General features: G+C 41.7%; 1 protein-coding gene across 1 annotated transcript in view; it reads right to left on the minus strand.

The window, feature by feature from the left end:
• The window catches only part of LOC125879706 (Na(+)/H(+) exchange regulatory cofactor NHE-RF2), a 55,499-nt gene extending 54,215 nt beyond the window's left edge, over window positions 1-1,284 (minus strand). Inside the window, exon 1 of the mRNA XM_049561713.1 lies at window positions 567-1,284. Within this exon, the coding sequence (XP_049417670.1) occupies window positions 567-773 (207 nt within the window). The 5' untranslated portion in view covers window positions 774-1,284. The remainder of the gene's footprint in view (window positions 1-566) is intronic.
• Window positions 1,285-16,984: the final 15,700 nt, after the last annotated feature.

The following is a 16,984-nucleotide window of genomic DNA, read 5'->3' on the forward strand; positions in this document are numbered from 1 at the left end:
GCAACTGGTGCCCCGTCATGCTTTGTGTTAACCTTAATGAAAAGCACCAGTGCAGCAGAACTCTTCTGAGAGCTTCAAACACAGTAATCAGCTTGTTTGTATCTCTGCAGCAACAAGGTTACAGAGACACCACACAGAGGTCGTTGGTGCTCTGTGTTTTAAGCTTGGGAAAATGATTATCTGAGCCTGCTGTCTATCTGACACAGACACAGTCATCCCAGCCTCTTTTCTTTTGCATACCTGCTTTTCAAAGTGTGCAGCTCAGTCAGATGATCATGTGAAAGTGTCACTGTGGAAAATATATTTTTAAAGCAACACGTGTTTTTATGTGGGCAAAGTGTCAGGGGTAAGAAGAAGTTTCAAATTAAGAAAAGCTTCAAATGTTTTGTCCCCACCACACCAGGAGGAGGGTGGTGTGGGTGTCTGGCTGAACCCGTCCCATGCCACACTGTGTCAGGATGCACGCAGCAGCCACTGTGACCTGTTGATACACTCCTGCACAGGCGACTTACACTCGTCCTGTAACACGAAGTAAAACCCACAAATATGAATGCACATCGACTTGCCTGGTGGTGTGTCTCTTTCTCCACGTTAACTCCATTTACTGCCACCACACGGTCCCCGGCGCGCAGCCCCGACGCTTCTGCGGGGGATCCAGGCTCCACTTTGCGGATGTACTGTCCGCTCTTCCCTTTCTCGCCATGCAAGTGAAATCCATACCCGTTCTCCGCTTTTGCCATGATACAAAGCCGCGGTTTCCGCTCGCTGGCCATTTCCCTCCGTCGTTTTAAACCTCCTGCAGTGTCCAGTTAAAGTATAATAATTAAAATGCAAAGATGGGAGTTCAGGAGCGCGGGCGCAGGGTTAAACTTCCACGGAGCCAAAACATATCAGCCCGATACGCAAGCTTTCCCCATATTAAAGAAACACAAAATGTAAACAGCTCCAAATGCACACTGTAAAGAAGAAAAAAAAAATGCAAAAAGGCAGCAAACTTTAAGAAAACGATGCGACCAGTCCCCCAGATCGTGTGTCTTGTGTCCAGCTGAAGCGCACTGCTGCTGGCGACTCCAAATTTGATCCGTCTCAGCGCGCACAGACTTCAGAGCCTCCAATAGAGCATCACTGATGTTACTGCAGACGTGTTCAAGTCGAAATGATCACCAGGCGCTCACCTCTCCCTCCACATTTATCCATAACAACCGGTCGGGGAATATACACGCAGTTGTGCTGTAGTTTGCGCAGGGTTAGCGCCTTGTGCGCAATAGCACCACCTCCCTCTTGCCCCGGCTACCTGTTTGTTTCTGAGAGGAGAGTGAAATATTGGGGGCAGAAACAGAGGATTCAAAGTTATACAATACCGCCCCTGGGTGGCAGGAAATGGTCAGTGAACTGCAGAGGGCAATGCCACAGTATTTCAAAATAAGCAAATTTACAGTACTGTACTGTAATGGGTTTATGATAATTAAACCTATAGGTATATTAAGAGATGCCTGACCACTGAGTTGTCATATGTCACATATATTATATAGTACTGTTGTCTAATAACAAAACATATATATATATATATATATATATATATATATATATATATATATATATATATATATATATATATATATTTGTCAACTGCAACATCCAATTATTCTGGTTCTAATGTTGCTGACATTTGTTGTAATGACACAATATCAATTTATTATTATAACAACATACAAATTTTGCTTTTTAATCTAATGTGTTGTTGCAGTTCCTCACAAGGCTGCTGGAGGGCAGTGACCGCTCATAATTCCAAATTTTTTAACACCCACCAACTCCACTTTAGTGTCAAGGCACAGACACAATATCATACTATCACTTTCTGTTAAAACCTTCAAAATAACAACAACTGAAAGAGAGCTGTATGCCTCTTCACCACAAGTATATAAGTGCATTGGAGTAGATTTAAGAGGGACGCAGGAGCAGTCCCCTCTCAATATTTAGGACGTGAATTTGTTCCCACAACAAAAAAAGAAAAAAGAAAGTAGCAGAAGAGTTTTTTTCTTTTTAGATTTATTTTCTCTTATTTTTTTTTTTCAAAAATAAAGACATTTAGCACAAATTGGTGCATTATAATTTGCCAGAATTCGGGAAACAAGGTGTGACACTCAGAATTTTCTGGCAGCGAACCCCCCAAAAATGTGGTCGCGTCTGGGCTCAGGCCTGCAGTTAGTGAGCAGTACAAAATAACAACAACAATACAGTAAAAATTAAAGATGATGCCATTCTGAGTTATTGTTATCACCATAAGGGGCCTTATGGCCTGTACACATGCTGCATTTTTTTGTGCCTCCAAATCCATTGTTATCAATATAGTGGCACAGAAGGTACGCTTCACACAAGTGTTCCCAAACACATGTTTTTCAGGGCACAACGGCTTCACCCTGAGATAAACAAAGCTCTACTTTTAGAATAAGCAGTACACACTGGATGTAATGTGACAAAGACCAACCAATCACTGCCACCAGATGTCTGTATTTTCTTCCATACACATCTGTCATAAATATGGAGGAGAAGTTGATCCTTATAGTGCAGGGCTACCCCAGGCTTTGCATCTGTTCCATGGACAATATATTAATACACACTGAAAATTCAACACCTGAAAGAATTTCTGGTACGTAGGCTATGATACAATGCTGGTTATGTGTCGCTTAGCAATATTAGGCGCAACCTGCCTCTATATCCTTAAAGGTTTGCACAGAGCAGGCACTAGAGTAGCACTCAGAGCCACACCTTGCATTTTCCAGGTGGGTGAAAGATGCATGTGTCCCTGCTCTTAGCTGTGCTTCATCTGTTTTAACCATAGCTTTCAATACCAACTAGATAACGGATGCCAAATTGGCACCTATTCATTCCAGTGGAGTTGCTCACCTGATGCATAACTGAAAAAATTTCTAGCGTCCGGGTTTACCTTGGTGGTATGTGGCCCGCAGTTGGGAGAAATTTTCCTTGAAGGCTTTCTACCAGAAAAAGATCTCTTGGTTAAGGTTAGGAACAAAATCATGGTTTGGATTAAGATGAATAGGTTTCTGTCAGAAAGGGCTTTCTTGGAGAAAGCCTACAAGGCTATGTAGCCCACTGAATATGTCCAGCAGTGTTTCTCTCGCTGGTCCTGCCCACAAGTTCCCACTTGGCTCATAGACTTTACATTGTGATGATGTCACAGATTTTAAAATCATTTTTCTTGGCTCCAGGAAAGTTTTACAAATATAAAACATTCTTGGTTCAAAAATTCCAAATAAAAAGATTCATAATTGACCTTGTTTGCAGTTCAAAGCGTTCTGTCAAGTTTTACAGATGTGTCTTTTACAATGGTGTTCTCTTGAGAAAATGCTTTTTGGGCTGCAGGAGCCAGCAGTAAGGGATCATGGGTGTGATGTGTGCGACCCTCTGCAGGGGATTTAAGAAGTAGCTGTTAGCAGTTAGAAGCTAACTCAAAGAAGAAGTACAGCTGTCCACAAACTGGGAAAAGAATGAGATTCATGAACTCCTTACCCACCGAGCAGAGGACAAGATCGGCCACCATATATAAGGGATAGAACATGATTATTTCCATGTGTATGCAGTTGTTATTGTTCATAAAGCACAGCAGACACCTATGTTTTATGTCACACTAGAAGCCGATGCTGTTATGTTACATGTCACACCTGTCCCACCTCTTCTGACGCTGCGATGCTGGCATGCTGTCTAAAATCACACACTGGAGCATAAAGAAGGGACTTTGTTATGTGGTATTTGTTCATCAAGAGGGTGGTACTGGCACGGAGACCTCAAGGGGTAGATATATGCTGAATATCCTGATTCTTAAAAAAAAAGTTGCATCAACCTTAATTAAACACTGATTTAATGTTCAGGCGAACATGGTGACCTAAGTGTAGCTAACACGCTAAATGCTAAAACTCTCCAAGTGGATCCATTCACAGAGGAACTTTTACCCTCAGTGAGGTGTGTGGGGACTTTCTGCTGTTTGTGACAATAATCCCTGATGTGACTGAAGAGCCTCATTGAGCTCAACACATTTGAATTTGAGGAGACAGATGGAGAGGCTGAGTGGACTGGTTAGCCTTTATAATGCTTCGAGAATGAATGAGCAGATTGTGAAGGACTTTGAGGTGGGCACGACTGGCAGAATGACATTCAGACGGGGGAGTGGGTCTACAGCAACACACTCATTAAACTTTCCCCAGATGAGCAACAACCACTGTGTTGGCAATATAGTGTTATCTGCTTGTTGGGTGGTGTATAAAAACTTTTTTTGTTTTGTTTTGCGCTGTAATGTGTGTGTTTGTGGCTGCAGCTGCTCTGAAATTTTAAATTGTTTAAATACATGCCCACATTGTCTGTGTTGGTGATTGTTAAGCAGCAGCGACAGTGTGTGGCTGAAATTGTTTTCATCTTGGGAGTCTGTGTGTGTGTGTGTGTCATCATGCCATGGTCCTGGAGGCAAATTTGCATTTCCTAGGATAGTAAAGGCATGACCAGCCCTTATCTGTCTCTGACTGGCTACTACTTGTTGCTTTCGTTGGGTAGGCTTCAGTGAGAGGAGTGGGATTGGTTAGGGTTAGGGTAAGAATGTCGAGGTAAGCCAATCAGAGACAGAGTAATGCGAGATTTATACTTCTGTGTCAAATCGACGCCGTACTCTACGCTGCAGCCTGACGTGCACCCCCCCAGAAATGTAACTGCACATCACGGTGACGCAGACCTCCTGTCTATTTTTGTATGCTGAAACCATTTCCCTCAGTGGAAAATGAAGCTTTTATTTACTTTAATTTCACATATAAGAAACAATAAAGCCTCCACAAAATAGCATTTTAGGTCTTGTGTGTGATTTAACCTGGCTTCATATGAGCAGAGGAAATATCTGTGTGTCGCTAGGCTAATTTATACAATGTAAAATGCCATAGGCTCGTGCTAATAACGTTAGCATGTTGTATTTGTTTGGAAAACATGTTTAGAATAAGACAGTTGTTTTGTCAGTGAACCTTGTGAGTTGTTATGGAGCCGAATTTCGTAACGTTACCTTTGATGTTGCTGTTGTCCCTGGCTTCAAATGAGTAGAGGAAAAGTCCACTAGCAACCAGGCTAATTTATACAATGTAAAATGCCATAGGCTTGTGCTAATTATGTTAGCATGTTGTATTTGTGAGGAAAATGTGTCCAGATAAAGACAAGTGTTTGTCTGTGAATGCTGCGAGTTATAGTGAAGTCCATTTGTGTTCTTGTGTTTGAAATGGTCTCTATTAAGCCATGTTTAATGTGTGTTTAATGTGTGTTTTGAATCAACTAAACTTTACAGCATGTCACAGAAACCCCTCTGTCGACTAGTGTTTTGGAACATTTTCCTCCACTGTGTAGATATAGTGACTGCAAATATCACGAAAAGTCAACTGTAGCTTCAGATACGGTGTCTATAAATATGAAAGAACAGCTTTACTGTAATCAAAACTAAACATCCAATCTCAGTTTATTCCCATTATGCTATCCTACACATCTTCCTGTCCTCAGCTATGGCTCCGCTGGCGTCTGTTCCTCTATAAGCCCCTCAGGGGAGCACATACAAGAAAATCAGTGTTTGTCTACTCTGGAGTACTGCTCACTTTTTCTTTTACACGGACGGCCACTCACTGATAGATGGTCTATAATCTTGATGACCATTCCGTTTAATGCATCAGGTTCCAGTCAATGAGGCCGGAAAGGATCATTATCCTAATCCTGGTGGGAGTGAATTCAATTTCAGCAGACACAACACAATGACAGCAACAGTGTTTTATATTATTATTGTTTCTGCGTGGAGGTTTGCTTTATTTCTAGATTGGTCTTCCTGGGGAATAAACACATTTTTTTTATGTCTGCTGCTGAAAATGTGACAAACCCTGTTAATTTCTTTTTTGTTTTGTTTTTAAAAAATCATGAGTCCCTAAATGAACAACCAGCAGTGGAGCTACAAAGATTAGTCGAATAGAATATTAAGTAGACATAATTTTAACATTGTTTTATCGTGTTGAGTCATTTTTTAACATCTTTTGCTTTCAGCTTCTCAAATGTGAGTATTTAGAGATTCTGTTTGTCTTCTTTGGTAACTTAATATCTTTAAGTCAGACAAGATAAGACCTCACTTTGGACTCTGGGAAACTGGAAACAGACATTTTCAATGTTTTCTGACAGTCTCTAGACTAATCAGTTATTTGAGAAAAATGGCAGTTTAATTGACCCTTAAGTCCCAGCCAGGCGCAGACTGGCCAATCATAACGTAGCATCAGGCCGGCTCAGACCAGGGTCCGACATCAACACAGCTGTGCTCCATTGACTCTAATGCAGTCGTTTCAGATTTCCTTCCTTTTCAGGCTGGTTTTGTGGATGTGGAGCTAAATGTTGTGCCTGGGGCACGTCGTGTATTAATGATACTCGTTACCTGGAGAGGTTGGAAAAAGATATACGTTTCTTCCCTGTTCCAAAACCAAAATCAAACCCTGAAAAGTGTAGGGTTAGCTAGCCAGCTACTGAAGATATAGCCTACTGAATGTATACACATGCTGCTTTTGCTTTTTAATGATTATAACAGTGAATAAAGACCGACCCGGCTGTACAGGAACCAGTGAAGGGAAACTTTGCTGATGTTCAACCAGCTGTGTGTCATCACAGTGTGCGCAGATGAGTGTTGTTTGACTTCCCCCGGAGATCTCTGCCCAGCAGCACAGGAGTGAAGCCAAACACTGTTCATCTGCACACACTGCGACGCCACACGGCTGGTTCAATATCAGCAAAGTTTCCCTTTATATTCATTGTCTTGTGTGGCGATCAGCAGTGATGTGGTGGTTCACTTTTACACTGTGATCTGTAGCCTATAGTTGGGCTTTAGCTTCTAACTATCTTTGTCTTTTTAACCTGTTGCTGCTGCTGAGTCAGTTTGACATCCTGGATATATCCTTCAAACACAGACTGTAGACCCCTCTGTCTGCTTCTCTATGGAATCACTCTTTCAGTTTTCCAACAATATGATAATATTTCTTCAGGGAGTGCAGTTAGTTACAGTGTGGGCTCTATGCTTACTGCGACAGCATGTTGGACCATCACAAAGGGGCGGGGCTTAGAGAAAGGTCAGTTGATAATGAAAATAACTGTAAGTTGCAGCCCTATAACCAGAAGACTAAACTCAGTGGCCTGATACATTTGTTTGAGCTGTTCATTGTTTTGCTCTGTGTATTTTAATGAGAATCAAGGGGGATTAAAAGTGGCAGCCCAACATCCTGAGCACAGTGTTTATATCAATTACGAGACGTACATGAAATTATACAAGCCGGCAAAATGATAAAAGATGAAACGTCAATTATAGTGAGGGTCACATTAATCTTGTTTGCTGAGCCTTGATTGTGATGAAAGAGCTCTTCATTTCCAGTTGCATTCTCCTGCTGACACAAAGAGAATCATCATCCTCTCTTTTTGATATCACATCAGCGTCTCTCCTCAAACTGGTCTGTGGTGGAATGGCGGGAGATGAAGGGGGAGCTAGTGTGTGTGTGTGTGTGTGTGTGTGTGTGTGTGTGTGTGTGTGTGTGTGTGTGATTGACAGCTCCTGGAGGTGAAAGGGGAGGTTAGTGAAGCGAATGCCTGCAAATGTAAAGAAAAGCAGATGGGGATTGTAAGATGGTGTCCTTTTTCTGTTAAAGGTAATGGATGGGTTTGTCAGTCATTTGTCAGCATCTCACTACCACACACACACACACACACACACACACACACACACACACATTTTAAGCATCTCGAGGTATGTGGCTCAGTTGCCCTGTGTTTAGATTAAAGGAGACAGGGGCTGCCATCAGGGGATAATCCCTGGAGGAAAGTCCAAGTTTAGTCTACACCTAAATGGCTCCATGAGTCAACAAACACACAGGACACACACAACGTCCACAACAGACAACATCATGAAGGAGCTCTGGTGTTTTTAGGCATGTGACAACAGATGTTTGCTAATTTTAGCAGGTTCCCCCGACACAGATTTAACGGACACGGGCTACATCCAATGGCCATGTAGCACGTACGTTCTGCGCCTGCGTGAGAGAGAGCGGAGTGACAGAGTGGTACATCAGCCGAGGTGTTACCTATCTGTGCAGCCGAGCACTGCAGCACCTCCACTGGCTATTACATTCAGACGGTCAGGCTCTACTTCACTCAGCTGCCTGATAAACCCGCTGCTTCTTCCCACATTAACCTGAATAACAAACCAGGGCTTGGTGCTCCAGTTGGATCCAAACAGAGAGCCAGAGGGCTCTCTTAGCGAAGGCTAACTGGTTGTGCTTCCCTCCGGTCATGCTCCCAGCTAGCTCCGGTTTGTTATACAGGTTAAAGAGGGAAGAAGCAGCGGGTCTGTTGGGCAGCTGAGTGAAGTGGAGCATGAGGAGGAATCACCGGTTAGCCCCAGTTTCACTACAGGCAGATTCACTCGCGACAGGGGTGAGGAAATAAAACCTTAACAGCCAATCAGAGTGATCTCTTTCACCGACTAGCTCCGCCACTGATTCAACATGCTCAATTGGCCGAAAAGCTGCAGACGGCGAAGGCCCGACGGTGCGGGACACACCGCAAAAACTAGGCTGACAGACGCTCACTGACGGCCCAACTTTGGTTGATGGTGTGTCAGGGCCTTAAAAGCCACTGCCATGGACCATAGTGCGTCTTGCCATACACTGCCACCCAATGGCCAGGTGTTGTAAGTGCAACACAAATCTCTAAAAACCAAGATGGCCGACGAAACGCAAGAAGTGTTGTGCAGCTCAGGAATTTATCACCAGTCCTACTATAATAGGAGACCCTTGCAGGTAAATACGATTTGTAAACATTAAATAACATGTAAGAAGTAATGCAGTTGTTAAAATGTTCAAGTATTGATTTTATGTTGGGAGGAAATTACAGTTAATCATCTGTCCATTAAACTGGACATCACTTATTTATATTTTTTTCTGCAGTGAGTTTTTGGGCTGTAGATAAATTGATATATGTTATTGGACTGTAACTTGCAGAAAACGTTTATTGAAAACAAAATATAGTTTAACAGGGGAGGTGTGTGGGGGGCTGAGGAGTCAAGAGGAAGGAGCTGAATGAGGGAGGGGGAGGTGTAGAAAGAGAGAGAGAGACGCTGAGGAGTCAGAGGCACGGTTCAACACTTTTGCACAGGCGTTGAACAGTATTGGATTTTATCAGAATAAATACAAAATATACACTGTACACCGTCGCACACCATCCACCCAAATGGGCATGTAAAAAAAACCTCCTTGAAAAATGCATGTTTAAAAAATTCACTTCAGATTTTTGTTTCTCCATGCCTAAAGAGGAATAAAAACACTCTGGAAAAAAATCATGACTGAGGTAGTCATAATTCATGCGTGAAAGGGCTAAATATTTCATGACAGCACCAACAGTCTACCCTGCAATATTGTTGCACTATCAATATTGAGGTATTTGGTCAACAAAAATTGTGATGATGTGTTGATTTTCTCTGTATCGCCCAACCCTAGCACAGACTCAGTGAGACCTAATCTCTCTCAGTCATCACTTATGACCCACTAGAGGTTTTTGGCAGTGCATCTTTCTGTAGAGACTCTATGCTCTGCCTGTGTTTTCTGAGTTTCTTCTCATTTTCTATGCTTGGTATGTTTATGGATGTGTAGCCCCACAGTGCTCAGGTGAGGCTGGGACTTCATAAAAAGCGACCAGGTGCCAGACTGTAAGCACCAGGCATCCAAGAGTGTATTGCCGGAAAAAATGTCATCACTCTGCGGGCCACGGCACATCCTGATGGCTGTCAGCGACACATTGACCAGAGTTGTTTGTGTCAGTGTGTTGGATCTGTATTATTGTCAAATTGTCCAAATGATCTTCCACAAAATGATTTCTAAGCTTTTGTGCTTTTATATGAGCACGATTTGGTTCGAAGGAAAAGCATAAACACACTCTGCCAAATGGTTTTGAGCTGGTTTAATTGCTACTGACACACTGATGCACCCCCTGCTGTGCTTCTTCTCCCACTGTGGCGTATTCAGTTTTACAGAGAGTCACCCAAATATCAAATAGGTGTGAAAGAAACCTGTGTTAGGAAAATGCTATTTTGGTGTCATAGTCCAAAGTCTCTAGTTTGTTGTTATATCAATCTTGTGAATGAAATTTTCTCCAGATGGTTTCCTAAAAAATATTTTGACCTTTTCTGTCTAATTCCTTCTAAAGCAGACATGGAGATAGGGAGAGTGGTCAGGTGATGATGGAAACAAAGAAAGCATGGACATCTTGGTTTTTAGTATGTTGCGACTGATTGGCAGCATGCATGCATCTTGGGTTTGGTTTACTGGAGCAACAACCGCTCATACATTATTGAAATTGGCAGAGGCATCCTGCCTCTCCCCCTGGTAGAGGGAGGAATAGACTCTGTGGGGTTGGAGAAGGGCAAAGCTCTCAGCTTTAATTAGCCACACAGGGCAACCCACTCCTCCTTCTCTCACTTTTGATCCCCTCCATGTTCCTCTCTCCTCTATGTGCCGACATTTGCAGCCAAAACGCTGCAAACTGTAAGAGAAGGTGTTCTTGGGTTTATTTGATTTTTAGAAGCTGCACACAGATTCAGGTCGGGCTGTGTTGTAATTGGTTTGTTGTTTTGCTGCAGTGCAACACAGATGAAGAATAAGCTGCTTGAATGGGTTAGTAGTGAAAACTGACGTCAGTATTGTTTTGTAGTATATGTTTCAGCATCAGTGTCTGGTTGGTCTCCGGTTCAGGTGCAGCAAATTACAAAATCAAATAACATTTATGTGTCTATACTCTACTATATTTTAGTATCCTCTATGCTTTTACAGTTATCACTTCATTATACTGAGTCTCACTGAATTGGTGTAAAAGTGTGTGTTTAAGATTGTAGCAACAAACCCCCTTTTTTTTAAATTTATTTTTTCAATTTCTATAGCAACTTTTTAAGCATAAAGTCTAAAGTCTATAAGGCCTTATTTAAACACACTTGTGCTTTACACACTCTGCTGAGCAGTGTGTGTACCATATTTACCATCTTCATGTGGCGTGTCAGCAGGCTGAAATGAGCTAATTAGCACTAAACACAAAAACAGCTGAGGCTGATGTGAATGTCTTTAGTTTAATAGCACTCGGTGTGTCCTCCTCAAGCTCGGGTCCTCTACCAGAGGCCTGGGAGTTCTGCGCAGTATCTTAGCTGTTCCTAGGACTGCACTCTTCTGGACAGAGACCTGAGATGTTGTTCCTGGAATCTGCTGGAGCCACTCTCCCAGTTCGGGGGTCACAGCTCACAGTAACTAGCTCTGTTTTTCAAGCTTCTCATGTTCCTTCTTCTGCTGTTTGTCGATCAACACAATGTCTGGTTGGTTAGCAATCACCAGTTTGTCAGTCTGGATCTGGAAGTCCCACAAGATCTTAGCTCAGTCATCCTCAACCACCTTAGCAGGTGTCTTCCACTCTGACCTTGGAACCTCCAGTCCATACTCAGTGCAGATGTTCCTGTGCACTATACCAGCCACTTGGTTATGGCGTCCCTTGTATGCTCTTCCTGCCTGCATCTTACACCCTGCTATTATGTGCCGAACTGTCTCAGGAGGCATCTTTGCACAGCCTGCACCTGGGGTCCTGTCCGGTGTGGCAGATCCCTGCTTCTATTGATCTTGTACTGCGTGCCTGTTCTTGTGCTGCCATGATACTACTGCTACTCACTCAATCAGGCAAGTGAGTTGCTAGATTTACTTGCCCGATGTGGCATTTTGCTTACCCCATGCAATCAGGGAATCCTTAGTGTTGAGCCCTACTTTGAGATCACAGCATGAGCTTCTGAAAACAGTTATTTCCCCCCTCTATTTAAAAACACAAATTGTCTGCACGACCTTCATTTTACAAAATATCTCCGTCTACACTAGAGCGCAAAAATGACTCCAAACTCTCTGGCACTGCAGTCTCCCCTCGTCTCAAAGGTAGCAAAGTGCGCAGGCTCGATATAAGGATGAACAAGTTCTCTCAAAGACACGAGTGATGCTCTGGACATGTGAAAGTTTCCTTCCTCCCCTTATCGATAACATTCCGACTCTCCAAATCGTCCCACCATCTGCTGGTTCAGCACTGGTTCACACTGTGTTATTCAGACATCAGTAACTCTTTCACCTCCACCAAAACAAATGCCTAAATTCCTTTCTGCTCTGTCACTACCTCGCCTGACATGTAGTTTATGTCCTGAGGCAAAACACTCGCCCTCCTCCACATCTTAATGCCTTGTCGACAAACACATCTTGTGTGTCCATGAAGCATGTGTGGTCAGTCGCCTGTCTTTCCGGAAAGCTCTAAATTATTGATGATATAATATGTCCCACACTCGATATCATCTTCCACTTAGAATGAATCAGAGTGAGTTCCTGGAAGTGATGCTGAACCCAGAGTATGAGCGTGGCACTACATGAACATGAAAACCTAATAAAAGCTTCTCAAACTAATTGAATCAGTGTTCATGAATGTGATACATCCTAAATGAAGAAAATTCATGAGGTATTGAGAATCTTTTTAAAACTCATATCCTCATGCTGCCTTTATGTTTCAGAGTCAGGATCAGAATCAGAAATACTTTATCGATCCACTGAGGGGAAATTGTGATTTGTTACAGTCGCTCTGATGTAAAGAATGGAGAATTATAAGAAGTAAGAATAAGACTATGAAATAGAGGTATGTAAATATAAAGCAAATAAAATAAAACAAAATAAAATAGGAATGAATATGTACAGTTATGTGCATGATAAAGTCGTATACTGACAATTATTGCACATTCCGATAATTGCACCTAAAAGACAATTGTGAATTACAATTGCAGAAGGTGAATTCCAATTTGTCCTTTATCGCTTGGTTTGTTTATTTACTGCTTGCCCTCTTTGGAAATAATTTTAATAATTTTTCTTGTTTCACAGTAGGGAAGACAAACTAAACATCCCTGACCTCATAAAACACAATGGATACCTCGGCTGCATCAATTACTAGAATGTCCAATACTGTCTTTTTTATGAAAATAAACTTGATTCACGCTGCATCATAACTCATACATTTAAGATTTCTTTTTAACCTGGTGTGATGAATGATAGTTATAAGAGAAAATGATACAATAAGTGTGTGTGAGTGAGTGTATGGGCGTGTGTGCCTAGTGGTTACATCAAGTCAAAAGGCAAAGAGTTTGATGGAAGCCAGATGTGGTTTGTGCAGAAATTGACTCACAAGGTTAATTTTGCTTTCTAGCGTTTATTCCGGGTACATTATGGATTAAAATAGACTGCATCTTAAAAAATAGCAGGGCTATTGAGAAGTGAGGTATGTCAAAGAAGATGATGACACTTGCATGTTGTTTGGTGAAATCATACTCACTATATAGTCCACCATATAGTGAGTTCACCTTGTCCGAATATATAGTGGTAATGATTATACCCTACATTGCACTGTGAAAAGTAGTGTACAACCTATGTCACTCACCAAGCAGTATATCCCATCATGCATTACCAGTTTTTCTTTGCCATGCAATAAATGATCAGTTTATTGTGTAGTCGTCGGTTCACAAAGAGATAAAAATAAATCAGCAACTGGTTGTCTTCAGTGCTTAACAGTTACTGTACAGAGTAGGCCTAATAATGCTAGCTAATGTTAGCAAGCTGGGTCACTACTGGCTCTAATTTGTGCTGTAATGGCGTAATGCGCAATGTTAGAAATTGAATTCACAAGTTATTACATGACTGACTGGTAAACATTAATATGGGGAAAATATGCTCAGTATAATTTTATGTTTTTATCACAAATATGTATGTCAGTGTCTGTTATGTATGGTTCACCAGCCGACGTTGATATGAAATGTCTTAATCACACGATTCTTGGTCTGAATCGGGGCTTATGTGATAAAATGGAAAAGGATTATTATGAGAATGTGACTGCAAGATTAACAAACTGCAGTACAGGTACGTAAGTGCCATAATGTGAGAATTGTATCTGCTAGCATCAAGATGTTTGTTATACTGCTTCTAGCAGACTGTTTGTTCAGTGTTGTCTCGTCCTCTGTGTTCGGAAGCTGCTGTGTGCTGTGAGGTGCTGTGTTTCATGTCTCCCAAACAAGTTCAGTTCAGGTCTTCATCCTCTGAGTCTCTCCTCTTGTAAAACTGGAAAATACTGTTTGAAAACAGCATAAATCTCACTTATAAATCTCACTTTTGTGTCTTTTATTTTCAAGTCTGGACTTGGCTTATTGTTGCCCCTTGCAGCCGTTGGGAGAAAACACCCACTGTGGCATGGTTATAGCTCAAAGGTATAGTAACAGTTAGCAGCTAACTTGCTGTTTTTTTGTCCCCTTTTGTGTCCTAAAAGTTTGGTTGACTCAACAGCCGAAAACTATTCTCCTCCACTTGGGCTCTCCAGTAAGTCCTCATATCCTTTTATAGGCTACTGCATTCAGAGGCTTTGTAAAGCACTGTTGGAGAATAACATTGGGGATGTGGTCTTGCCCAAAGCACCAAATGTACCAGCACCACCACATATGAGACACCACCTCCCATGAGCTTTGGTTGGACAGCTAATGAGGATGTTAATGTGATCTTCAGACACAAAGTGTGGCAGAATGTTGTCCAGTTGAGTTAAAGTAATTGTATGTAACACTTGGCGGCACCGTGGTGCAGTGGTTAGCATTGTCGCCTCACAGCAAGAGGGCTCCTGGTTTGAACCCAGGTTGAGGGCTTCAAACCTCGCCCAGTGTCAGCTGGGATAGGCTTCAGCCCCCCACGACCCCCAACAGGATGCGCAGTTATGGAAAATACAGATACAGAAAGCTTTATTTATCCCCGAAGGGCAATTCAGTTTCTACAGTCCACCATCTAGACATACAACCATTCACACAACAATAATACATGGCAGGAGTAGCATGATATGGCATGGGTTCAAGTACAATTAATATAAGGCAGACAGCAGAATAAATAGTAATGATAAGAGAGTAAAAAAAAGAGAGAATAAAATAAGATAAAAAAAAAAATAACAGCCCAGAATTGACGGTTGACTGAATGAATCACTTTATGACCCAAGAAAATAGCACCATAACTAAAATTTGATTTCACAGTACATGTTAGCATGCAATGTTTGTATTAATCTCAAAGAGGCTAATGGTCATTAGTGCTGGACAAGTAGATTTTCCAACCTCTTTGTGGTGCAAGTTCTAAAGTCAAATGATCACCAAAGTCAGGTTATTATTATAATATGTGAAATAAGTTTTACACCAAGCCATCCAGTTCTTGCTGGAGAGGCAGGACACACGCTTGACAGGTCACCAGACTATCACAGGGCTGACACATAGAGACAGACAACCATTCACACTCACATTCACACCTACAGTCAATTTAGAGTCACCAACCTAACCTGAATGTCTTTGGACTGTGGGAGGAAGCTGGAATACCCAGAGAAGACCTGCACTGACACAGGGAGAACATACAAACTCCACACAGAAGCTGACTATTTAACCACCTGGGATTAAAGTTGTGAATACAAAATGAACACATCATCACCTTTTCAGTTGTTGATATGGAAAACGTGTTAGCAAATAGTTGCATATTTACACAACCAGCAGTTAGTTTATGCAGGTTCAGATGACAAAAAGGGAGCACTGATTTTTAAGACAAATTGTGCAATCTGTTTTTGCATGTGGGGTGCAGTTAGTATACAACATAACCTCATATAGTACGTGAGAACAGCCTGCTACATACAGTAAATACAGTATACATATATATATATTTAACAGGATTTGATTAAGTGAGACTTATAATACAGCATAAAAACCAAATTATCTTCTCCTCCTCTCCAGCTATTTCCTGTTTTTCACTGCTCTTTCAATCTGCCTTCACATCCTTCCTCACTCCTGTACACACTCTACTTCTATCATATATTGTACTTTTTTCCCTCGGCCCTTATTTGATGTGTGTTTACTGACAACCTGTTCTGTGGCTGGGTGTGGAGGTAAAAACACACTCGGTGCCTTCTCCAGCTTTTGGTTACCTTGGTATTTGTGGTCATGCTGCTTTTGTTCCATCGACCTCAATGTCAAATGGAAGAACATGTATTATCTTTAAGCAGAGAAAATAGACATTACACTAAAGCTGTTTTTGTTTCTCGGGTGATTTTGAGAACAATCGGCTAAATACTTGATCATAAGGAAATACACATTAATGGTTTGTGTCTCAATATAATAATAAATGTAGTACACACACACACACACACACACACACACACACACACATGCAAGCACTTGTTCTACATTTTCCTAATCAACTCCCATTGTTACATGAGTAAGAGATTAGTCTAATCAACCAACAAACCTCAGAGGTGTTTTTATATCTGGGCAGAAATGGTATTGATTTGTAACTCCCATTAGCTTAAAAGAGTGAGTCAATTATCTGCAGCATAAATCTGCAATAACTCCCACACACCATATATAACTGCTAATGCTCTGGGCAGTTTTTGACTTTGGTTTGTACAGTAGAAGGTCTGAAGCTCTCCAGTTCAGAGACAACACAGTATGCATATTTTATCCTCACATAATCCCAAAAGAGTGAGCTGCTCCAGTTATTTCTGGCCACATTAGTGGTGTGGCTCTGTGGGAGAGTTTTTTGACAGACCACCAGGACCTGCAAGGTGAGGGTCACAGAGACAGAGGAAGGCATCGCTTTGATAGACTTACTAGCTTGTCTGTGTAGGCTAGGTCAGTAAACATTGGAAAATTAGTAAAACTCTAATTCAAACAAGAATAAAACTTGTTAATCTCTAAAACTCTAATACAATGATCATGAAAGAAACAAACTAAAGATCTGTAGCAAGCTGGCCTACTGCCATTATATGACGCATCCTTGATTCAGATCTGAGCTTCAAGTCCCACATTAACAAGGTGGCA

This window comes from Epinephelus fuscoguttatus, linkage group LG19, assembly GCF_011397635.1.
Source record: "Epinephelus fuscoguttatus linkage group LG19, E.fuscoguttatus.final_Chr_v1".
In the NCBI taxonomy this organism is placed as follows: Eukaryota; Metazoa; Chordata; class Actinopteri; order Perciformes; family Serranidae; genus Epinephelus; species Epinephelus fuscoguttatus.